Source organism: Ptiloglossa arizonensis, chromosome 10 (assembly GCF_051014685.1).
Source record: "Ptiloglossa arizonensis isolate GNS036 chromosome 10, iyPtiAriz1_principal, whole genome shotgun sequence".
Taxonomy (NCBI): domain Eukaryota; kingdom Metazoa; phylum Arthropoda; class Insecta; order Hymenoptera; family Colletidae; genus Ptiloglossa; species Ptiloglossa arizonensis.
Window position 1 is genome coordinate 7,594,263 of NC_135057.1, and position 25,476 is coordinate 7,619,738.

Genomic DNA, 25,476 nt, shown 5'->3' on the forward strand with positions numbered 1-25,476 from the left:
ATCATCGTGATAAATACTTGTGAATCGATACGTGTAGCCTTGACGATGTCGGTTGTAGATCAATGAAAAATTCCATCGCGAACAGAGAATATTTCAAGGAAATGATATTTTAAGCCATTATTTATACCAGATGATTATTAATAATTGTTTGAAGTATGGTCCTATGACAGTTGTTATTTATCGTGATGAATAAACATCAAGTTATTCCGAAACCTGTAAAGGCGAATGATTCCAGTGATTGTTTGTTCCTTTACGCGATTATTATTAACATTTACACATGTTCCGAATATTTATGTTACAATATGCATCTTATTTAGGCATTACAAGTAATTGATTCGCCTATAGCAATTAATTTTGATCGAGCTTCAACGTAAAGAGATGTATCTTAAAGTTTCAAAACGTGGAAAGTAATAATTGTCCATTACTCCATTAGTTAGTTGTCCAATAGTCCATTTGAGACAATGCTCTCCTGATACTAAAGTCCCGAATTCGACGAAAACTTCGGCAAAAGTTCAGAAATTCGTTCGAAACTCTCGCGAAATTTTAATGCGCGGAAATTCCTTGAAGTGACGTGATTTGAACATTTTTAATAGCGGAACGTAAATATTATAATTGTGTTGTATGAATTATTATATACTATTAATAATTTGTCGATACTTATAATAGTAATGTGTAATAAAGATGGAAGTGATGGATGTAGTGAAACTAGTAGTTCTAGTAATAGTAGATGTAGAGGTAAGAAAAGTAGAGATAGAAGTGGTAGAAATATTAAATATAGTATTGGGAATTGCAGAACTAATAAAAGTATTAATAGCAGTAGTAGTAGAAGTTGTAATAACTATAGTAAAACTGTTAGAAGTTCTAATAGGAGTAGTAGAGCTGTTAGAAGTAGTAATGGAATTAGTAGGAATAATAGGTGTAGTAATGAGAGTAGTAGAAATAATAGAAGTAGTAATGGAAGTAGCGGGAGTAGTAGAAGTAGGAATAAGAGTAATCGAAGTAATAGGAGTAGTAATAGTAGCACTATGAGCATAGTAGTAGTATAATAAATGAAATATAGGAAGTGGATGTAGTGGAAGTAATAGAAGTAGTAGATCTGTCAGAGTTAGTAAAAGTAGTAGCTGTACCAGAAGTAGTAGAAGTAGCAGATGTCGTAGAAGTAGTAAAAGTGTTTCTGTAGCTATTACCGAAACGAAGTACCTTTTTCGATGAACCTAGTGACGGGATTTGCCCTTTCGTTTGCTTTCTTCATTAACAATGTTTTTGTTTTTTTTAAACTTCGCGAAGTTTCCGTTGTTGAGTCCTAAATGCTTGTACTGGCCAGTAATATTACACGTATTCCAAACACTATGAGCAATGATTCAAGTTTGTTCGTTAATCTGTCCAAGAACTGTGTTGATCTAGAGCGTTCATCGATCGCTCCGGAAATACAGTTCCTTTTTTAGAGGAGCATTTTCTTTTACGACCAATGGCCGATAGCTCGACAAAATTCTACGGTGTCGTAAAAATCGCGTAAGTGATAACGGTGTCGAATAACTGTGACGTCGGAAAACATATTATTATGCGGTTAGAAAATTATGCGAAATGTGATGCAACGGTGTCTTGCGCGTGCTGATATACTGAACTCGATCACGTGGTGCCATGAAATTACGGTATCGAGCAATTTTCATCGAGCTCGTTCACATGATGTGAAAAAATGATTTACTAAGAATGCATCTATGTATTTGAATCGATAGAAAGTATAAAAAAATCTTTTGAAAAATGGTCGAAACTTTAACAATTCTTTGCAAAAAACATGTTTCATCAGCAACATGATTTATACAGGGGTAACAAACAATCTCCCTTAGATTTTAAACAATTGATACATAGACATATCCCTAAATGTTGGAGCGAATAGTTTTGTCATAGTCGTTGACCCGTGTCGGAAATAATTCATTGAAAAGAAAGAAGAAAAATTATTAGAATAATTAAGGAAATAAATGAAAAATTCTCCTTTTAAACATTGGGAACTATTAACTGGCCCTTAGGGAATCCTTTAAGCTAAATTGTTCTCTTCTACAGTCTCGCGAATTTTCACTTGAGAATTAATTCGAAAATGGAGTGACGAAGAGATTCGGTAAAATCAATGAAAAATTCTCCGTTGCAAGAAAACGATTTCTACGTTGCTCGTAGATACACCGAAACTTGCCATGGAAAAACTAGGAACTATTTTCCGATATTTTAGAGACCCTAAACGCAAAGTTGCCATTTCATTGACGCGAGGGGACGTATGTTCACAGTTGGCCCGTCGCCTCGCGGCGCGTTAAACAAAACCATTAAAAGTTGGCGCGCAACGTGTCTGAAAGTTCGTACATCGTGGACGTACTACAATTTCCGTGGTGATTATACCACAGAGCCGCCAAAATCATGCAGTTAGAAGTTCACATGGTACGAGAAACCGGGACGTCGTTAACCCTCTTGGAGTGCAAAGGAACTTTTAGCGACACAATTACCTTATTATTACTTTCACTTGCTGGCAATGAGAGAGCAGTTAATAAGCGTTTAATGTTATGGACAATCGACCATTTTTTAGTCCCTGAGCTCGTGAACCGCAACCTTAGCTTCGTTCGCGCGTAATTAATTCGTTTTAACTCGATCCTCTAGGTTGAGTTTGAAGCTCGACGATTAAATGACAATTATTTCTCTACCGATTGCAATCATCCCTGTATTAATTCATTTACATTGTTACACAGTTTAAGGGACACAGTTTACTTATACATTGCTTATGATACATACATTTATAAATAAACGGTTTATTTTTGCACATTAAAGAGAACCCGATTCGGTGACAGAAAAGTTTCTACCGAATGAACCGGGTATTTAGAATATATTTGTTGCGTTTCTTTAAATGGAAAATTAGCAATGCATTTAATAAGGGAGGTATTGAAAACGGAAACACGCTATCTCGTATCTCGAACTGTACACGTTTCATCAAATTGTGGATAGAAATTCAGTTACCGGTTTCAGCGTTTCCAGTAATTTCACAAACCAAGCTGGTGCACTTTCTCCTCTAATTGTTTGCTTAACCAAGACATTCAGATTACAGTAACGCAGATAAAGTAATTAGAGTAGCAATTAGGCGGAGATTCGATACCGAATAGAAAGAATAACAAGGGAAAACACTAAAATTGTATTGTGAAACTCACCACTCTCTAGATGTTTCCTTTAATTGCCTTCTTCCTGTAGATAAACTTTACGTAATTTTACAATGGCGTCGGTTACCGAGAGAAAAGGGGAAAAAACCTAAAAAATTAACCACGATACACTGGGACGAAAATTAAAACGAAACTACGGGCGCCGCACTTGATTTTAAGTTACGTGACCGCCGGTTGTCGCGGTAACGGGATAAATTAACATAAACAAGGACTAAAACTTAATCGCATTGCGAATGCAAGTAATAATCGATGACATTGCGGTGTTGCGTGAAAATATTTGTTCGTTTTTTTTTTGGAAAAGAATTACGTATCAACGACACGAAATATTTAAAAAAAATCAAGACATCGCGGTATTGCGTGAAAATATTTGTTCGTTTTTCTTTTTTTTTTGGAAAAGAATTACGTACCAACGACACGAAATATTCTCAAAAGATCAAGACATTGCGGTATTGCGTGAAAATATTTGTTCGTTTTTCTTTTTTTTGGAAAAGAATTACGTACCAACGGCACGAAATATTTTCAAAAAATCAAGATTAATCAAAAGATACGACTCTGACCTTTGGACGATTAAAGTAAAATTAAAATAATTTTACTATACAGAAGAATTGTCCCGATTGCTTGGAACTGTTCGCAAGAAAGGGAGGAACACTGGGGGAGCAATTTGAACGGTGGTATGTGACGCATAAAAATTCATTTTACCCAATTAGTAGTAATTATAAATATATACTTATGCTCCCACGTCACGTTGCGGATACCGTGACGTTCTTATCAGTATATTATTACCATGCCGTGATTCCGTTTCGAAACGATTGCGGCGTGTTCTCGAGAACTCGTTTCGATTTTTACTATTCGATAATTTTATAAATAAAATATTATACGCATTCGCGGACTCTTTATTGTTTCCGTTGCTCGCGAGGAATGAGATTTTTCGACCTATACGTGTGATTATTTAAAACGTGCAACATGGAAGTATTCATTAAAATTGTGAATAAATATTCGTAATTAAATTTGTCGATAATACGACACGATATCATCGCAAGATTAATCAATGTCACGGTACGGTATCAATTTGAATTTTTATTTCGAACAATATAATTTATCCTTGAAGGAACGAACACCGAGAACAAAATTTAATATTATTTATCGGATTGCAATGAGTTAAAAAAAAAAAAATAGATTTCGATTTATTTTCGTAGTAGCAACTTTGCAGACTACATTTGACACCTCAAAATTAAGATGAAAGTTCCAATAAACGAAAGTCCTTAGATTTTTCTTTTACATCCACTTTCTTCAAAGTCGTTATTAAGTTATTCTTAGATTGTCCTCAATTACGATGACTATTAATATATAGTTTAGTTACACGCAATCTTTTCATCCCATTCAACCAGCCTATTATTAAATATTTCATTTTAGACCGTCATTCGATACTAGTTTCGGCTAAAAGCGTGATTTCAGGGACAATTGAATTGGTTTCCAACTTTTACGCTTTTTATTCGACTCTTTCTATTTACAGTATCTATGGACAATTACCTTCTAAAAACCCAAAGGATTGTTCCAAACACGTATTTACCAATTGGTTTCAGTTTAATCACAACTCCACGAAATACATACCAACTCTTTGGGGCATGGTAAATTAAGAAACGTTTCACCTATTTAATATCCCGATATACACTCTGATATTCTTCAACCCACCGTAACAAATTAAAATAACTCCGTACAATTAGCACGACGAGACAGTTAATATTCCATCTCGTAATTAAATATCTGATTGATATCTGCTTTTTAATTTCGGTTGTTTCGTATCGTTTCACGCGTTTGGCAACCGTGCCTCGAAGAGTTAACGAATCGTTGCCCATATTGACTCCCACGGAGTCCACATCGAGCCGTTTCTACGACACTCTCCTGTATCCCGAACAACTTCGACGATATTTCCGCGGATCGATTAAAACGTGACACACTATACAACACCATACCGGGAGCTGACCGTTGTAACGAAAAGCAGTAGGGAGCTTGCACGACGATACAACCCCGCCACACCGGCCGCAAAACGTCAACAAATAAAAGCCCCACCGGGGTAAACAGTTTTATAAACGTCGTGTTTGACGTCAATGTCGCGCGAAACTGGGCCAAACACGAAGGGCTAGTTCATCCCGAGCGCCACCCTTGTCACGCAACCCTTTTACCCGACCGAAGCTTTCTCGATCACAATTATAGGAAAAATTCGAGGATTTGAAACGTACGTCGATGGTGACGAACGTGACACCGCGGTGTTACCCCGGATAGAGGAAAACAAACGCTAAAAAACAAGATGGCTCGTGGTGGTGGCAGCTGAGTGAAATACAGGGGTGGTCAGGGGTTCGACCTTGGCCGCACGCGATCCTGACGACTTGCCGGTCAGTCCGCGTAGCCGCGTTACGTCGATTTTCGGTTATGCCAGCCCCGCCACACACGAATTATCCGCCACGGCGATCTGACATTATGCAGATCACCGGATACGTAGCGGCTGGTTGCGCCCGCGATCATTCGTCAAACAGGTGACGCGCGCGTAACGCTTTAGCCGCTCGAGCGGCGCTAAAATGCACACGGGACCTTCTTTTTTTTTTCTCTCTCTCTCTCTCTCTCTCTTGCTCTATCGTTGGCGCTCAACACCTCGTGAGGAAATTACGGATCGAGTCGCGAGCACGGGGACGCTCCAAGGTGATAATGTATCGTTGATCTGGATCGGTCGAGATATGTCTGGATCGAGGGACGATTGGAATTAAGGAAGGAAGAGTTTTGGTAGATGAAGGGAGATAGAGGTAGTTTTAAGGGAAGAATGGAATTTTTAATAGGTGGTAATTTTCGCGATAGAGTGTCGAGTGCAACGATCGTTGATTTGGATTGATCGAGATATGTCTGAATCGAGTGACGATTGGAATTAAGGAAGGGAGGGTTTTAATAAACGAAGAAATATAGAGATAGTTCGAAGGAATCAATGAAATTTTTAGTAGATAATAGTTCTCGCGATAGAGTATCGAGTTTAGCTTTGAAGATATTGTTAATCTGGATTAATTGAGAGATATCTGGATCGAGTTACGATTGAAATTAGAGGACAAGAGAGACAATTGTAAGGGTTAGAAAAATTTGGAATAAATGGAGTAATCGCTGAAAGGTGTAACGAAGTGCCTCGTTAATCTGGATTAGAGATATTTGGATCGAGACTAGAATCCAAGAGACTGAGAATCCAAACTAGTGATGGGAGAGATAATTTTAAAGATCAAACAGATTTGGAATAGATGGAAAATTTCGTGATAGAGTATTGAGTGTCAATAGTAGTGAACAATAAGTGGAACTTTCGCAATATTTTAATTTTCTTCAAATGATTCGACCGTCTTTGGAAATTCTGTATGTCTTTCAAAGTAGGAACTCCATCGAATTAACTACTTATAATTGACTCCTAAGTAGACGCGCCAGGGGGTCTGTTACACCCCTGATTGGAATAGATTGCGTTACTGCTGCTTTATATGAATTAACCATTTTTTAATCAGATTAAATCAATTTAAATACAAAGCCAAAGGAGTTTGGCATTCTTCCATGTACCCACTTATGTTGCAAATAGAAGTGTCTCCTGTTTAAGAATCGAAACGTGTGGTGTTTTGAAGACAATGTGCAACGAAGAAACGTCTTTCTTTTTTTTTTCGATAAATTATTAACCTCTACCGATTCAATTTGTTTCTATTAAAAAGTATACGTATCAAAGTACTTCCAAATAAAATTTTATCAAAATCTTTCATAAAATCCCCGGGATACATCCTAGCATATTTTTTTAAAACATACGCCAAGACCTCGAGAGTTTGTGTTTTCTAGCTGAAATGACATGAGAAATTTCAATATGGAAAATGCAAATGAGCTGCCTGAGCTATCTATACGTGTTAGCGAATGTCTTTTGTTTATCAATTTGACAGGTCTGTTTTTCTCTCAAACACGCGAACCGTATTACGGAGACCATTGTATTTTTTCGTTTTTCCAAGATACAGTTTCAGGCTTCCTCGTACACGCCGCGTACTCTCATGCTGAAGTGATTAAGTACTGCATGTATATTACGTTACTTAGCATTTTAAAACAGATATAGCATAACAGTGCTTAATAACACCTGTCTGCGTGTACCTTTACATTTATTAAGTCACTGCGTAAAAAAAAAAAACACTCGAGAGCAACCTGGACACCGTTAAAATTATTATTTCAACGAATTTGCGAATTTCACGCGTCGAATCGCAGGAAGCGCGGACCAAATAATAAATGCGGGGAGCGACGTAGAATATTAAAATACACTACTCGAAATAATTCAAGCGTTATCTGTCGAAATAACTGTGTCGCTCCATACTTTAGAGGCTCTAAATTAGACGTTGTCGAATAAATATTGCCACACCAAATACTGAAAATATTTTTTCGCAACATTCGAGCGGTATACTTCCCGAACAAACTTCGACAAAAGCGATAGGAAAATATTTAACCACAACTCGCGGTGACCGAATACGTATTTTTAAATACCTAGTTCGGTTATTTTGTAAATAAATGAAAACACAGTCTTCAGTTCTACTCCAATGTATCCGGATGCATTCTACTCTAATTATCGAAAATTGGACACTATTCGAATAAACATTCATAAAATTTACAAAGGCACTATCGTTTGTAAACAAAGAATAACATTTGCTCAAAATTTACTTACAATATCACAATATACGTCGTTACTATTAATTCGTTTCATAAAGTAAAACGTTTCCACAACTCTGCCAACGTCTCTTACTCTTACTTACTCTTGCGAGAAACTATAGCACCCTAATCGAGCGATGGAACGCTCACCAGTTTCGATACGCAAAATACGAGAAATTTACCCACAATATTTTCCACTCGCTCATTGTACAAGTACTTTTTCTCGCGATCGAGGGCTAACATCTCGAACCCTCTTCGATTCGCGACCCTCCAGCCCAAGGGGTCGAAGGCTCGAAATGGTTATCCGTTAAGGACGGGCTCGAGGGTCGTCGTGCTATTTTTACGCCGAGACAGAAATCGCGGTGAAATCCGTTGGTAAAAGTGGAGCACGAACGTTTCACGTAAAAGTACCGCGTGGCTCGAGAATCTTTCATCGAGTGCGTTTAGGCATCGCGCGAGGACACGCTTTGTCGCGAGACGATACGAGTCCACTCGTAGATCGGTGTCTCCCGTCGAGGGAAACCGTTCAAGGAATCTCGGCAATTTTCGAGATAACGATGAGAAGAGCAACGTAGGCGGCTTCGTAGACGGAAGTGGTACGGGGATAACGAGCGTGTCGATAATCGAGGATCAGCCGCGGGGTGAGATACGGTAGAAGAAGCGGCTCGCGGACTCGTGACAGGTGTCTAATGGCGGAATTTTAATCGCGAAACAAAACGAGAGCGAATCGATCGCCGTAGAACCGGTCTGTGTTTATGTTCCACTGGCCGGAAACTGTGTGCACGTGCAACCGTGTTTTCAGAGGAATCCCGTTCGCCGAGCGCGCGCGATCGACTAATAATAGACGCGATAATATTTGCCCGCGCTACCGGGGCGGTTTGCTTCGCGTTGCACATTCGGAAAGATTATTTTCAGGCCGCGCGATAGAGGTGCTCCGCTAGAGGCAATACGCTCTCCGAATCATCGGAGAGGGTTGATTCGAAAGCACGGGATCGGGTTCGATCGCAACCGTGATCGATGCAGTGGGGACATTGGTGTCGTCGAGTAGAGCGATTTTTGGAGAATTGGACGAATGTACGTAGAGGGCTATCGAGAGGTGATAATAAATTTGGAGATCAACTTGCGTTTGGCAAGACGATACGAAATCGAGACGTACACTTTGGGGACATTGGTGTCATCGAGTTTAGAGGTTCTGGAGAATATGGGGTGAATATATAGGGTATTGAGAGGTGATAATAAATTTGGAGATCAACTTGCGTTTTCACGTTTTGAGAAACGACACCGAATCGAGAAGGAATTGGGTTGGGTCACACCTGAGGCAGTACGTTGGAGATATTGGTGTCATCGAGTAGAGTGATTTTGGAAAACATGTCGAATATACGTAGGTATATCGACAGGTGAAAATAAATTTGGAAATCAACTTACGTTTTCACGTTTTGAGAAACGACACCGAATCGAGAAGGAATTGGGTTGGGTCACACCTCGGGCAGTACGTTGGGGATATTGGTGTCATCGAATAGAGTGATTTTGGAGAATTGGGCGAATATGTATGCATAAGGTATTCGGAGGTGAAGATAAATTTGGAAATCAGCTTGCGTTTTAGAAGACGACACAGAATTGAAATGTACGGAATTGGGCTGGGTCACACCTGTGGCGATACCCTGGGGACATCGGTGTCATCGAGAAGAGTGATTTTGGAGAACATTGTGAATATATAGGTATCGAGGAATAAAAAGTTCAAAATAAAAATTTTAAAACTTTTTAGCACCCTTGTTGGCGAACTTCAGTAGCAAAGGGGGCCAAAACTTAGGAGTTGAAATTGTGCTCGCGAATGAAAGAAAAAGATTCGAGAAGAATTTTTATTTACGAGATCGTTGATTTCAGCTGAGGTGTAACAGGGATTAAGATTTTTTCGCGTATATATTACAATTTAAATAAAAGAAAACTTCTGAAGAAACTATATTCAAGATTGAAATATTCTTCGGTTAACACCACCTATGATATCGCTGAATCAATATTTACCAAATTAAATAGAGTATTATCCTCTATTTGATCTATGATTGAAAAAATAAACATTGTGAATGTTCCACAGATGAGAATATATGAATTATAATTTAACAATTTCTTTTGCCTTGGAGAAAATTGTTTTCATACAGAACTTATAATTCTAAAGAACATTACTCGCTCGTATTTAACTTAGGATTGCCAAACAAGGAATCTTTCTATCATTAATTCCCCACACAACTTGTGATTACGAAAAACAATGCTTTGCGTAATCTAATGAAATCATTGTTATTCCAATTCATTATTTTGTAGAATTAGACCGACGGATCGCGTTCTTCGACGGACAACAAACATAATGAATAATTCAACTCCTGTGCTTCTAGCCGATCCGGCCGCTTTACGAGGATCCAATTTCGCTTTGTACGATTATGTTTGTTAAGAGACGTTACGATATCCGCGATTATACAGCAATGTCACGCTATTGCAGTTCTCCAAGTCGTTTTAACGTATCGGCTTGCATTAATAATATCGTGTGAAATTAATACGGTTTCTGCATAAAGGGAATTTAATCTCGTTAAGTTTTTTTGTTAATAACATACCGCTCCAAGGTGTATCGATACACGCCAAAGTCACGAGAATGATAGATTAATTATTTCAAGACGGCTGAGTCAGCGTTATGCAAAGCTCCGAAGAAATCAATCCCCGAGTCGTTCTCAAAATTGTATACAAAATTAGAAGAGATCGGAATTTATTGGTGGAAAACAATTCCTTCGTGGCGCTAATAAACGAATTTCTAGTTTACTTTCTTACCCGTCGCGTGAGTATGAAAATAGAAATAAATGTTTTTAAATTGCCCGCAACGAGGAAAACTGTAGAAAAAAATATTTATTATAAATACGACGTGTCGAATTATAAAGCCGGTGTTAAGAACGAATAACTAAAAGTGAACGATGAAGAATGTACAGTTAAAATATAGAATAAAAAATGCATGAAAAGAACATATACATACATGTATGAATATTATAATTGAATCAATTAAAGGAATACATTTTTTATGAAGCTTTAAGTAGAAACTTCCTACATATTAAAATATTTTAATGTAGAATTATTTTCTTTGATATCTTGTTTCTTGTTTGCTCGCCCAGACAAGGGGAGAACGTGCTGGCGCATTAAGCGCTACAAAGAGATGGTAAAAAATATAAAAAAAACAATGTTACACGTTGTGGAACAATGTACGGTGAGAACGTATGGAAGAAATTCCTTCGATAACTGTTGATATTGAATACACTGCTGATTGTAACCAAATTGTTCAAATTATCCTTAAATAAAGGTTGACCTTTGGTTCGTAAGGTCAAAAAAATACCCTTTACGTAATTAATATGCTAATATATCAATTTGGCCTCGGTAAAAGTCTGTATAAAACGCTTAATCGATCTCTGTCGATCCATAACCGTGTTCGTGTTACGGTCGAATTAACTTATCGAAACTGTAAACTAAAAAAACAAATACGAAACATCTCCAATAAACGACTCTTGTCGAGTAACGGCCAGAGGGTGCAAACTTTCGAGTGGACGAACTCTATACAACCAATGAGACACGATGCCTCCAGTACGTAGATACTACGTTCGTGCATAAGTTCGCAAAGCTTTAATCCGATATGAATTTTCTCCAATTAAGTCCATCCTTACGATAAAATATAACGCGCAATTTAAATCAAATTTTAAAAAGAGAAAAAGAAATATATTTCTTCCATATAATTCCACCCTCGCCATTTCCAACAATAAAACGTCGCGCGTAACTTTACAAGATTACAAAAAACCATGTTAATATAAAACAAAAATTACATATATACTATTTCAATATCGTTCCACCGTCACCGGTGTCGAACGCAAATTAAAATTCTCTCTCCGAATATTAAAAATACGTGAAAACAACTCTCGACCGTACGTGTAAACATTCACCGAAAAATTTGTATCGTTATCGACGGGTCCGCGAACACGGCCGTGATTACTAATTAATCACCAGCGTGTTCCTTAACGAACGAATCGCATCTCGGTCGATTATTATCGCCGCCGTTGGCGAACAATGAGCGTCAGATGACTGGGAAAGAGAAAAAACGAAAAATAAACGCAACCCGACGGCGTGAAAGACGGACACGGTCTGTCCGCTTCGGTGCTCGCAGCGTTCTCTTTTTCTTTCCCGTTTTCTTTTTTCCTTTTTCTCTTTCCTTTTCTTTTTTTTTTTCGTTACCGATTCGAGTTAATTAGCGACGTTCGTATAACGAAGCGATCCGAGATTCTGGCTTGTAATCCCCCCGAGCCAGGCCGCTGCAGCTCCGTCGATGTAAATCTCCGTGGGATCGATAAACCCAGCTCGGTTGCATCGACCACCGGCAAGGGTGGTGCTTTATAGCCAACCGGGGTGAAGGAACTCTGGATCTTAACGCGATGAGCCAAGTTTTCCGCGCGACCCTGTCTGCGATACTCGTAGGAAGTGGTTCCCCGGCAGCACGAACTTGTGCAACAATTTAATTGCACGCGTTCAACGACAGACTTCCTGGCTCGTTTTCTTTTTTTCTTTTCTTTTACTTTCCTTTTCTCACCGGTTAAACCTTCCCACGTTCGATGTTGTCGAATACGTTCCGAACGCGCCATCTACACGTTTAACGCTCGTTCAATCGTACCTACTTCGAATTAATCGAATTAAGCGAATATTATTTCTCCACGCGAACGAGCGCCTCGAGGATATGGAATTTTTTACCGGAGATTCGGGGTTGATGGAAATAAGTGAAAAATATTAGAATATTTTCCGTAGCAATAATATCGTCAGTTTGAATTAATAGTCTGATAGGTTTTGAAATAATGGTATATTTCTTAGGGGTAGTTTTTTTCTTAGAGTTTGAATGAATATTTCTCATGATTTTTGGGGATAGTTTTTTCTCTTGTTAGGTTCAATCAATACTCTGAAATTTTGTGTAATGATATACTTCTTAGGGGTAGTTTTCCCTTACAGTTTGATTCATATTTCCGATACTCTTTGTGCTAAAAATATACTTCCGGCGGTAGTTTCTCTCTCAGAGTTTGAACGATACTTCTGACATTTATTTCAATAAAAATTACTACTTACGAGATCTAGTTCCTCCCCTAATCAGTTCGAATAAACACTTTGAAACTTGCTGCGGCGAACAACATACTTTTTCCGTGTACCGTTCCACCGTTGTCCGTTTCAATTAATACCGCAATGTTTGTTCCGACAACATGTTTTTTCCCCGTTTTGTATCATTCGGAAATGTTTTTCACCGCATTGAAAATATTTGAACCGCCTGAAACAATTTCCTCCTATTTACGCACGATCGACGCTTTAACGCTTACTCGCAATAAAAGAGGGGCTGTTTTTCCCGGTAAATTGAAATTCACCCAGGTTTAATTCCCCGCAAAAGTATTCACCGTTTCGAGCCCCGACGATTCAAAACGTTCCTTCAGACGCAAGAAAAATACTTTCGCAAATCGATACGCCCTTCCTTCGTTTTACTTTCCCGTGTGGAAATATTTATATCGGTCCCGCGGATCTCCGTATCGTTTCGAATATTTCCATTTATAGAAATTCTTTTTTTCCACCGACGTAACCAAGTTTAATTTCGTAGCGATCTCCGACGGCCCGATGAGAATTCCATTAACAGAGTTTTTTAACGACAGAATAAAATGCATTTCTTATCCAGTCACCGTTTCGCGATAGCCTCTATCTAATCGCTTCAGCCTGAATTCCATTAAATTTTATGCATAACAATTAATACGCCAGTTAGGGAACGCACGGGGGCCGTCAGGGGTGGATTATAAGGGTGGCTAGGTGCCGGAGGACGTAACAATGAATAACTGTGCGGTAATGTGGCTCGTTTGCGATCCACCTTGCGCGATATTCCAAGGGAACTTCGTTACGATATAGACCGGGCTCGGTGAAACGCGCGGCACTCCGTAACGGTGATATTCCGTGGCTCTGTCTTCGTTCGTACGGTGCCGTGAGCTTTGAAATTCGTTAACGAAGGAACTCGACGGGCAATTTGAACGAAAAATGGGGCCCCGGAGCAACCGCGGACGGAACGATTCCATGAAGAAGCAATTTCACGGATTCATAACTTTCCCGGCCGGAAGCACCGGGCGATTCTTTTCGCTGCGCGGTCGATTCATCGCGAAAGTGATTCGTTTAATTGAGAATGATGCTCCGCTTTCGTGTCGCGGCCTCCCGCTTATAATTCGATTTTCCAATCCGCCGCGCTCCCCCTTGCGTGAACGTGGATCGTGTGTCCTTTAATACGGATTTAAATCGAACCCGTACACGATTTATTGTCACTTCCGACGGTATAAATAGTCCCCGCGCGTCGTGGATCCTTGTAGATTAACATCTGGCAACGGTGCCCGTGTTACAAATATGATTTCGTGAGATTGGACGATCGCGAATTATACAGAAAAGTAACCCAGTACACGGTTGACTCTATCCAACGATTTTTGAACAATTTGGAAACCGTTCGCGCGAAATTTTCGGAAATTTCTCGCGAATCTTGACGAAGAATTCTATTTCGTTTGGGTGTTCGAATTTCGGCGGTGACATCTACGATACTATTAGAGATATCGATATCTATTATCACGAATTCTGTATCAATCTCTAGCGAGATCAAATGGATTGCCAAGTAGTGCGAATTGAACCCGACTCAGTTGGCCGCTCGAGGTCCTTGGGAACTTAACCCCACCATATCGTTGTATACTCCAGCGCCATCTGTCGCCTCTTCGCGTAAACCTTCAAACACACGATCTGTGTTTTTCGAGCAGAGAATTAAGACACGGTGCAAAGGTTAAAATAGCGACTGACGCGATTTATAAATGAAAACATAAGTTGGACAGCAAATGCAATCCAATCATAATTAGCCAATTAATTATCAACGAGATTTCTACCAAAATGAAGAAATTTTTGTCGTTCTACCATCTCTAAACAATTCTATTTACCTATGTTTAGCTTTCGATTTCTAATAAAATTCAAGAACCCTAAAATTATACTTCCCCTCGATGAAGTTAATATTAAAATCTCCCAAAGCTTCTATAGATAACGTTAATCAACCCACCGGATTCGCAGAACAATAAATATTATTAAATTAATCTTAAAGCGACGTCTCGAATTATTTTGGTACTCGGTACACTTATTTGAAAATCATAATCACGTTTCTACTTCTCAAATGGGAACAGAGTAATATTTTTTAGTATTTTTTTATACCGGTTTGCGACCCCGGTTCTATACGATGTTTGTTTTATCTCGACGCGTTGGAATATTTCTCAAACGTCCAATGATGTCAAGTGTCATACTCTTACGTCTGATACTCTCTGATACATAGAGAAGGGTGGGGGAGATTTGCACCAAATAATTCCCTTCGATATCAATCTTTCCAAGAACGTATTTCTTTCCTCTACGGGGCGTCTGTGTCATCTCTCGAAGAACCAATGGTGTCAAAAACATATTCTCGCGAATGTTCTTCTGAGGGATTATTCACATCGTATCCCATTCAATACCGATCTTATCGTGAACATATTTTCTTTTTCTGTAACTCCACCGAGTATCGAGATAAAACAGACACCCTCAACGCAAAGAATGACACCGTTTCGGGGTTAAAATTAACTCGCGCGACGGATAAACAAAATTTCGTGCAACTCACGCTGGTTCGCCGTTCTGTTCCAGGTGCACCACGTTCCCGCTCAGTGTCTCGATCTCCTGGGGTCGTTTCACCACGTGCATCCCGGTCTTCTCTCTCGGTGATGACACACCCCTAACAGTGTCCACGCTCACCCCGGTGTCGGTGGACCGTGCGCTCTCGATCGAGTCGATCGACATCCCCGCGGACGATTTCAGGGACACGCCACTTCCGTGATTCACCTGTCGCTGTTTCACACCAGCGCTGTTCTTCGTCCCGTTCACTGCACCAACCATGACGGACACGTTGTTCGTCTTTGCAGTGGTGGTCGACTGATCGCCAATCGCGTTCGTCGCGACATTTCCAGCATTCGTGCTCGAAGTCGTCTTCGTTTCCGACTCCGTGATCGATTTCGCGCCAGTTTTCGCATCGTCTTGCTTGGTCGTAGCACTGGCCACCGATCTCGGAGCATCCGTACCCGAAGAGTTCCTCGTAGAACCGTTCACCGGTTCCGTTTCGTTCGATCTCGTTGAAGTGATCGCCGGTCCAGGTTGCAACACTACCGAATCCTCGGACTTCTGATCGTTGGACCTAGAAGTCCTCACGGTTTGATCGTTGATCGCGTTCTGGTTCCTGTTCGAACGCTGGCTGGCCGAACCGGTGTTGTTCGTTGCACCGTTCACTTTACCGTAGCTCCTCGATGGCTGACCGACGTTGTTGCTCTTCGCGTGACCACCAGTCTCTGCAGGTATCGGTGACTCGTTTCTGCTGTCGGTCCCACCTTTCGTTCTACCATAATTGTTGGACTTGCCGGACTTGAATACCTGATTGTTCGAGGAACGTTGATCGTCGATCGTACTCTGCGGCTGTCTAACGGAATCCTCGTTCGACGAGTTGGAAGATTTACTGTTAGGGTCTGATTGGTTCCTCGGTTTCTCTGAGGGGTTTCTTTTCTCGGATGTATCTTTTTCCGAAAGAACAGCGTTGGCGTCGATGTGGAGAGGTTGTACAGCGGTGGTGGCGGTGGTGTTCACCACACTGGAGGTTCCGGTGGCGCCCGAGGATTGCTTCAACAGGTCTATCAGATGCAGATTGCCCAACCGATCAGAGCTCGACGAGTTCTTCTCGCTGCCCTGGGACTCCTTCGAGCCTGTTTCCGATTGTTTGCCATTTTGGTTGGGCTCGTTCACCTGCCCGTTGCTCCTGCGAACGTCCTTGGACCCTTTGTCGCCCTTCTTGCCTTTCTCGTTCGGCTGATTGGAGATGGTGATGAACCTGGTCGGGTTCAGGGAATTGGTACCGACCCTGTTCGTTTTCAGGGGTATCTTCGACGGGGACGTGAGACGTTCTTTGCTTGTCGTCTTGCCAGACGTGGACGTCTTCTCCTGGTTCGGTTGCTTCGAGTTCCACGCGATCTTCGACGGTGACGCGTTGTTCTTCTGCAGCTTCGTCGTCGACGACCTCGTCGTTTCCTTGGGGCGGTTCGTGCGCGAGAATTGCGGGGTTTTCTCGGGTTTCGTCGGTGTGCCTTGGATCGGTGAGAGTTTGCTGGGTGTCCTCGTGGGATATCGACGATTGGCCAGGTTCGTGACGCTGTTGCTGTTCCCAGAGGCGTTCAAACGGTTCCTCGAGTCAGTGGTGTTCAAACGGTTCCGCGAATCCACGCGACGACCGAGCTTCGGCGAGGAGAGACGCTCGTTCGATTTGCTGAGCGATGTAGAGCGTTGTCGGGTCGGTTGAGGGATCAGACTCCTCCTTGGGCTGCTCTGCTGCGACACTGAAACTGGGAATTGCAGCGGGACGATGTAATCCTCCGAATCTGATTATCGGTCAATGTTCGCGACCGATGCGGAGATTCCGGGAGGGAACTCGGGCAATTAGTTTCGATCTCTTCGGGTTAAAAATAAAATTATTCTTCCATCGTATCTGAGGTTTTATCGTTCTTTTTTTTTTGTGAAAATGAAACACGATTCTTTTAGAGTGTATAAACATTTCATTGAATTATGTATTCTCCGTTTTGGAAAACGAAATTACTTTCCGAACAACCCAATGTTTTCATTCCTGTACCCTCATCCCTCTTTAAACGATATTCCACGTTCGACAAAATCGTTTAAAGTAACCAATCGCGCACGCTCTTTCTTTTCTAAATTCTTATGCTATAAAAATCATCTTGGTTGAATAAACAAAGTTCTACTAGATTTTCATTCCTGTACTTTCATCCCTTCATCGAACCGTACTCGACAAAATCCTTTGAACCGAAAGACCTAAGTTAGGTTTAAGTTAGATCTCGGAAAACTAAACCCCGTAATAATGTTACCTCGACGATCGCTTCGACCCCTCCTTCGTAAGTCCCCGTGTTCCGGTGATTGGGGCCTCGACCTCGATCGTGGCGGGGGTCCCTTGAACCCTCGTCCCCGGAAAGGTGAGACTCTGCCTGTGGCCAATGTCGGGGATGGACTCCTCGTCTCGGGCGATACTGGCCTCGAGTCGGCAATGATCACGAAGCTGGATCGTCTGTGTGCCCTAGACGACGAAGTGGAGGACGGAGCGATCTTGTAGGGTTCGGGTGCACGCGGCGGTGGCGGCGGCATCGTTGGGGGCGCCAGGTAGTTCCTGTCGGGGGCCGCGAGCACCCTGAACGGTGGCGGTCGTGGAACATGACCGTCGTCGATCCGCCTCATCCTTTCGAGGCCCCGAAGCTGCAACGTGAAGGACACACTCTGTGTAAATCCAAGTGGCCGATTTTTCACCGCTTCGGTGGTTACTTCCCCGAACGTCAATCACGATAGAACTGACTTAGATCTCATCCGAGCCTACCTACAACCCTCCAACCCCCACTTTCGCGCCACGACTCGACGTTCGAGGGACAGAGACCGCGTTAGATCTTCGTTCCCTGTTTCTCGAACGCAACGGTGAAACGAAGCGAGAAGATAAGAAGAAACGTGGCAGCGGTGGGGGAGGACCGCTCGAAGGCCTTGAACAGCTTAAATGTTTTGCCCCGGTTAGAAGTTATTATACTCGATCCTCGCGCTGCCACTTTTAATCGATTTTCCATTACTTTAACGCTTTGCGAACCTCGGTACGCATTCCGTGGAAAGTATATTTTATACCATCAACACTTTCTAGCCTGTATGAATAAAGAAACGATTCCATTATTGTTGGCTGCTTGAAAAAATAGCCTCGCGTTCAAGGGTTTGTGAAATCCTCCATTTGGGTCAGATGTACGGTTCGCTCGGTCTTTTGCTTCGCTTTGTATTATAATTCTGGTGTAACGATGTATTATTGTTATTGTTGCCCGTGCCCTGATGCGTGTCGTGCAGGAAGTCGAAGCGAATCGGAGCTGACAGCACTGCGAAAACTATAGGAAATTTTGTGCCCCGGATTGGGCTCTTTTCACGTACACAATGTGTTCACGGTGGAGGTTCCCGTTGAAACGAGAGTCGCAATTTACTTAAGTATGATTCACGTAAACGTACCCGAGAGATTTGTGTTCTCCTTCGCAACATCGCGATTCAAACGCACCGAATAATATTTGATCGCGATACCATCTTATCGCCAGGTAGCTGACGTAAGTCAAACTTTCTAGTTCCTCTTACTACGATAAAAGTGTCTTTCGATTGCCACGTAATGTCTAAAGTTCTAAACGATGTTAAACGCGTTGGCAACAACTCACGGAAGTTTGTGTACACAGACTGTTGAAGAGGGATGGTTCGCGCAAAATTTTCGACGCGGATTTTTACGAAATTTTCCACGATCTTAGAGTGGTCAAAAATAAAGGACACTTTCTCTTAACCGCGATAACTCTAGTTCAAGGAAAGACATTTTTTAGAATAATGTAAAAATTATATTTTTTTTTTTAATTTCTTTTCGGTGTGTGCACCATGGTACGTTCTATCAGTAATATGAAATATTTGTCTGAATAATGTTCTCGTATCTCAAAGAGCTTTCGAGATAGTATCAAAGGGGTGAAATTTGTTAGGATAACTTTCCCTCTCTCTCTGATTCTGGACTTTATCGATATTTTTTACATTTTCGAATACTCTACAAATCTAAAACGCTCTTCAAACTCGACGTCGCGAATAAAAAATGCATAACCAACCCTTACGGGATTGAACAGTAATTGTTCGACAATTAAACCACTCGTCGATTGGACACGATAGAAAAACAAAGGATATATTTACCGAGTTACTTTAGTGAGCGAGTATCGTTTGATTCGATGAACAGTCTCTATGGAAATACGATAAACAAACATACTATATATAGAGCAGTGGGTAAATAATCCCTGATAAGCGGTTGGGAATAAATTAGAAAATTTGGAAAAAGTATCCGACGATACTAGAACGTCGAGAGCGTATCGAAACAGGACTACAACACACGACAAACGTAATCTCTGTAACGAGAGATTAAAATAATTCCGTGTAATCTCCGCTAATCCTTCGTTTTCGTACCGCGAGCGATGAACGGGGGGTAGATAATTTACATTATCGAAACGGAAAATCGCTGTTTACCAGAGGATTAATTTTCGAGTCTATCTCGACTAACGCTCCACTCGATTTAATAAACACCGCGAGCGAAATTATATAACCACCCTTTGTTACCACTCGACGATAAAATTGTGGAAAAATTATGCAAACGTATCGTTCGAACTTTCCAAAGAAGATATGGTACCTCGAGTCCTTCATGCAGACCACCAGGATGCGGAGGACGCCGAGATCTGTTGTCGCTCTCACCTGAAAACACACGAGAAAACTCGGCTGAAAGCAACACAAAGGGAACAATGGGAAGATAGTCGGTGAAATATGAATTCTGCCCTACTCCGAATAAACGTCTACTTAACGCGTTACACTCGACGAACAAAAATCACCGAGCCTCTAAACCGTCTCGAGGAGGGGTCTACCGGTTTAGAATTTCAAAACACTTGTCCGTATCCTCCTTCGAATAACCATCGAACGATGAAACAAATCCTGAAGACCCACTTTCCTAATTTCGAGCCATTATCGAACATGCTACTAGTCCATCTTCATTCCCACTAGTTTCAAGAACTATAAGAAACCGGTAATTAGCTTGTCACAGAAACAAGATAGATTTTAGCGATTTAATTTCCGTTGAAAGTACAAACATCGGAGTAGTGTAAGGAATAAAAATTGTAATTATATAAAATTTCTCCCGATAGAAAAGTTTAACTTCCTTAACACTAGAGCTACCGACGATAAATGCATTATTATTTGTATCGGATACGTATCTTCGAAGTTAGACGGAGAAAGGGGAAGTTAATTTACACGTACCATTAGTTATCTATTTTGATAATTGTCCACGAGTATTCTAGGCTAAGACACCGTTAATAATTAAATAATTTTAAAAAGAAGTTTCAAACAGGTCAAATTGACCCCTTTGGTAATTCTAATGTTAAACTCTCCAAATGATCAGCTCCCTGTGGTACCTATTTGAAATAAATAAACCAAGTCAAGTCGTTCTCTCACTGCTTAACATTTCTCGCTCTAAAGGTTCACCTATCTCCGTTCGAAAATTTCTGAAACGTCTACCTTCTACGATAACTGACCAGATACGGTCCCGAGTTATCGTAAATCGTTCTCCGCGACGAACGCCAAAATTTTATGTAAACTTTCGTTCGACGTTCATACGATGAGTCGCGTTTCCGTAAACTCGGGGTGGTCCTTGAAATCGTTGGTGCAAGCCGATTGTCTAGTCCAAGGGCTCGTTGCGCTCGTAGTTCTTTCTCTTCCGCTCGAAGATCGGCGAGCGTAGATTCGAGCGCTGCCGGGGTCTTGGCAATTAACGGTGCCGCGTGCAACATCGTAATTATTCGTGGACTGTTGCAATTACTCACTCCGCTTCTGCGAGCCACGTAGAGCGGACCAGCAGTCTCGGGGTACGCATTTTATTCACGCTCTCATAGGCGGGAATGCTCGGCCCGATCGCGTCGGTCTCGCTACGCGCGCGATGCTTATTACCGCGATACCGTGACGCTGCTGAACTACATTTTCTATGTTCTCCCCTCGCGGCTGGGTCGTACTCTATTTTTTTTTCCTTTTTCCCTCCTTTTTTTCCGTGTCCGCCAACGGTCGAAGCGGAATGAAAAATGGCGAACGAAAGATCGACCACGACGAAAGAGTCCTGCGTCGACCACGCGCGGAAATCTTTCTTCCTTACGGTATCGATCGTACGGGTCTTCAACGGGTCTTCTTTCATTGGGAATCATTTTTAGAAACGAAACTATGGGAAACTTGCGTTCCACGCGAGTGTTCTTTCCTTTTCTGGAGAAAGAAACTTTGTTTGGAATTTAAACATAGCTTCTTGTTCTTCTTGAACTTTGAATACTTCTTCCTTTCAGTTTTAAACATCTCTCGTGTTACTTTCAAAGTACTCATTTCCTTGTGGGATCTCTTTCGGAGATTATCTCAATTTTTTCTTTGTACTTAGAACAATGTAAGTGTTCTCTTTCTTAATTTAGAGGTTCTATTCCCTTTGTATACTGTTTCGTGTTATATTTATTTAGTCTTAAATATCTTGTTCTTTTGTAAACCAACAATGCAATCCATTTGTACTCTTTGATGACTTTACGAGGGTAACGAACATTCGAGTGTATAAATTGGTTGATATTAAGAGCAATAATAAATGCGGTAAAAGATAAGTCATTTTAATGTTACTTTCGACCTTAATGTAGACCCTCTTCATGGAACACCATGTCGTTAGAGTAATTTATCTTCTACCGCATTTGTCATTGCTCTTAATACGTAAACATGTACGGTGTCTTTCCCCTCAAAAATCATCTTTATATTTCAGCCACTCATTTATCAAACTGCTTCTTCGTTTTACAAATAACTTCTTCGTTGCTTCGAGTATTCTTCAATTTTTTAAAATATCGTTCCTTATTTTAAAAATGTTCTCCTTCGTTATCTCCCTCTTTTCTTTCTTCAGAAATTTTTTTCACACTTTTTTTTTCTTTTTAAAAAATCTTGGTTCTTCGGCGTACCTGCTGCTAATATTCGATTGCACTTTTCGTTCAAATTTTTTAATACCTCGCTCGAGAGAATAATGAGAAGGACCGAAATCATTCCTAGTGTCACGCGGTCTTCGAGAAATTATTTAATGGTTTTTATTCTCCGCGAAACACGAGTCCGGATCTTTCCTGAATTTTCATAACTGTATTCCCCCGCGTTCTCTTCCCTCTTCACAGATACTTATTTTTAATCCCGTCACGCTGATGTACCCACGTTTTAAAACGCCGAGCGTTACCGTTGCACGTGTTACAATTTCAATGCAAATCGTTGTACTCGGTATAACAAAAAAAAAATGGGTCAATGAAATCTTACGAAGCGGCCACACAGTATGTTTATTATAGCAATAAATCATCCCGTACGATTACGCCGCGATTGCGTTTCTTTTACTTTTATAACTAACTGAATTAACAAATACCCGGTACAATTACGATAGCCGCGATTGCTACCTTGGAATATCCAACGAGCGAGTGTTAAACTTGTAAAACCTAATTTCATCGTTCTTAGTACGACTGTTCAGGTGTTTCTTAACTTGCCGATAAAACAAACGTAACTCGAACCGCGTATGAGAACGTTGAACAAGAAAAACCAAGAAGTACCTACTTTATCGCGGTACCTACGATCGGTTTACCAATAGATCTTGCGCTCCGTTTTCCAAACCTTTCGCAGTCTCGTTTGTGCAACACGTACACGGATGATGAATCACTCTTATCTGGTCTCGTTCATCGTATCCACAAAAGGCACTTCACGAAATCCTAGCAAACCCGTATACAGCTCCACGGTGGTTCGAGATCATGTTCTTCCATGACTCACGAACGAAAGATATCTGACTTCAAAGTGCAAACTACCATAACACCGTAAATTCGACGTTCGAAAGGAAAATTCTATTCTTGTTGAACTACGCGTGTGAAGAATCTACCGTGGAAGATTAACCAAAGATAATCGCTGGAATAATAGCAACGTGGACATCATCCGAAATTAACGTTTCCAATGCACCGTAGAGTCGACGTGCGTAAAAAAATTCTACTTTTGGAAAGCTTCACGTTTCAGGAAAAATTAACAAAAGATAATCACTGGAACAATAGCCAACGTAGACGCCATCTTCGTACGAAAAATTCTACTTTCGAAGAACTTCACGTTTCAGGGAAAATAAACGAAAGATAATCACTGGAATAATAGCAACGTAGACGCCATCCGGAGGTGACTATCCCGATGCAACGTGTAGATCGTTTCCAGGTGGTCGGTCCTCTTCGGAAGAGCTGCGCAGCGTCCAACGACATCCCCGAGGTCGTCATCGGGACGCCTCGACTCCTGGCAGATTCGTCGGATGATGGATTCGATCCTGGACGTGCATGAACGACCTCGTCCCCGAAACGTAATCGACGACTCTCTCACCCGCGGTGAGACGCGTTGATTTACGACGACCACTTGTCTCGAATTAATGGACAAGGCCAATGGAGACGCGATTTGCGAGCCACGTTACCGCCGTAGTGGCGTTACCAAGAGAATCGTTGCACGCTTTCTAGAAATCTGTCCCCCAACCCGCCACGCCAAGAAAGTAAACGAGACTGAGGGAGATGCGACCAGATGCACCGGATAACATAGTTTCAGCGATCGAAACAGTCTCCTATGGACTCGATACGTTACCGGGGTTGGTAGAGTTGGAGGAACAGACGAATGGGGGGTTTGTAGAAGAAGCGAGTACGACGTAAAGGATAGTTTCTTTGATGAACGATTTTTCAACCATTCGCGAATATTTAAGGAAAAAGAGATCTTGAAGTGGAAATTGAATGTATCGAGGGTAGAGCGATGAAAACTTTGAAATAGTTTATTTTCATAGCAAAACCAAGGTCACCTTGGGTGTTCTTAACTAGGGATAAATATCTTTTTTCTTATTTTATCGTAGGAGATATCGAGATTGATTCAAAAATCGTGTATCGTATTTTTATCAACAGAATGCTAGGTTTAGAGTAGCTTTTGTACTCTACTTTTAGGCAGTGTAAACATAGTTTAGATTGCCGTGTGTAAATATAAAACTAGGATCTTGACATTTGGTTTATCGTTTATATACCTTAAGAACGTCTTAAGTAATATTGATAGTGATTGAACCCTGATACTGTATGTGTGAAAACGATCACAGCGGAGATCTGTTATGAAATCCGTAACGTGGGTTATTTTATTCGATTTTCAATTGCATTTTGCTTTGAAATAAAGTCTCCGATTCGTTATTCTTGATTTTTGCTTTATTTCGAGCCATAAAATCTCCCTGACCTCGTTTGTACCACGACTCACAGATCACCGTATATGAACGAAAAATAAATAAAGTGTGCACAACCGTGTGCATTCGAAATGATTGAACTTCACTATTTTTATTTCGTAAGATCGATGAAAATTTACCCACAAGCTTTACGCATCGATGAGTTATGTCGGTTTCGAGTGGTACGTTAAACGATACCCTTGTTGGTGTACAAGCCCTTAGCTCCAGCCTCGCGAAAGAATCCCTTCAGGCAGTCTCTGAATTGTCAACACCCTTCAAGGGCAACAAGTGATTATCATTCATTCGAGGGCACCACTTGCCTTGATACCCTCCAGTTTTTACGAGAGACGTTTGTTCCACCGATTATGCCAATTTTCCACCGACTTTCAACGCTTTCTTGGCTTAACTATGTAATATTATTCTTACTGCAGAAAACTCAAACAACTTTGAGTAAAATGATATTATCAAAATTGAAAATCATCGACAGTGTTGATCTTTCCATCTTTAGTTTCACTTATGGAAAGAATATAACGCATCTTCGAACTTGGATATATTTTCATTACAAATATTTACTTTCATGACATATATGCATTAATATAATTCTTTAAGAGTAATAATCAAATTTTTTCTCTTATA

At 41.0% G+C, this 25,476-nt stretch overlaps 1 protein-coding gene across 1 annotated transcript in view; it reads right to left on the bottom strand.

The window, feature by feature from the left end:
- Stum (mechanosensory transduction mediator stumble) overlaps nt 1-18,245 on the bottom strand; it is a 41,018-nt gene extending 22,773 nt beyond the window's left edge. The window contains exons 1-2 of the mRNA XM_076321529.1: nt 17,882-18,245; nt 15,589-17,347 (exon numbers count right to left, since the gene is read on the bottom strand). Of these exons, the coding sequence (XP_076177644.1) occupies nt 15,589-17,347; nt 17,882-18,245 (2,123 nt within the window). The remainder of the gene's footprint in view (nt 1-15,588; nt 17,348-17,881) is intronic.
- Between the last annotated feature and the right edge of the window lie 7,231 nt (nt 18,246-25,476).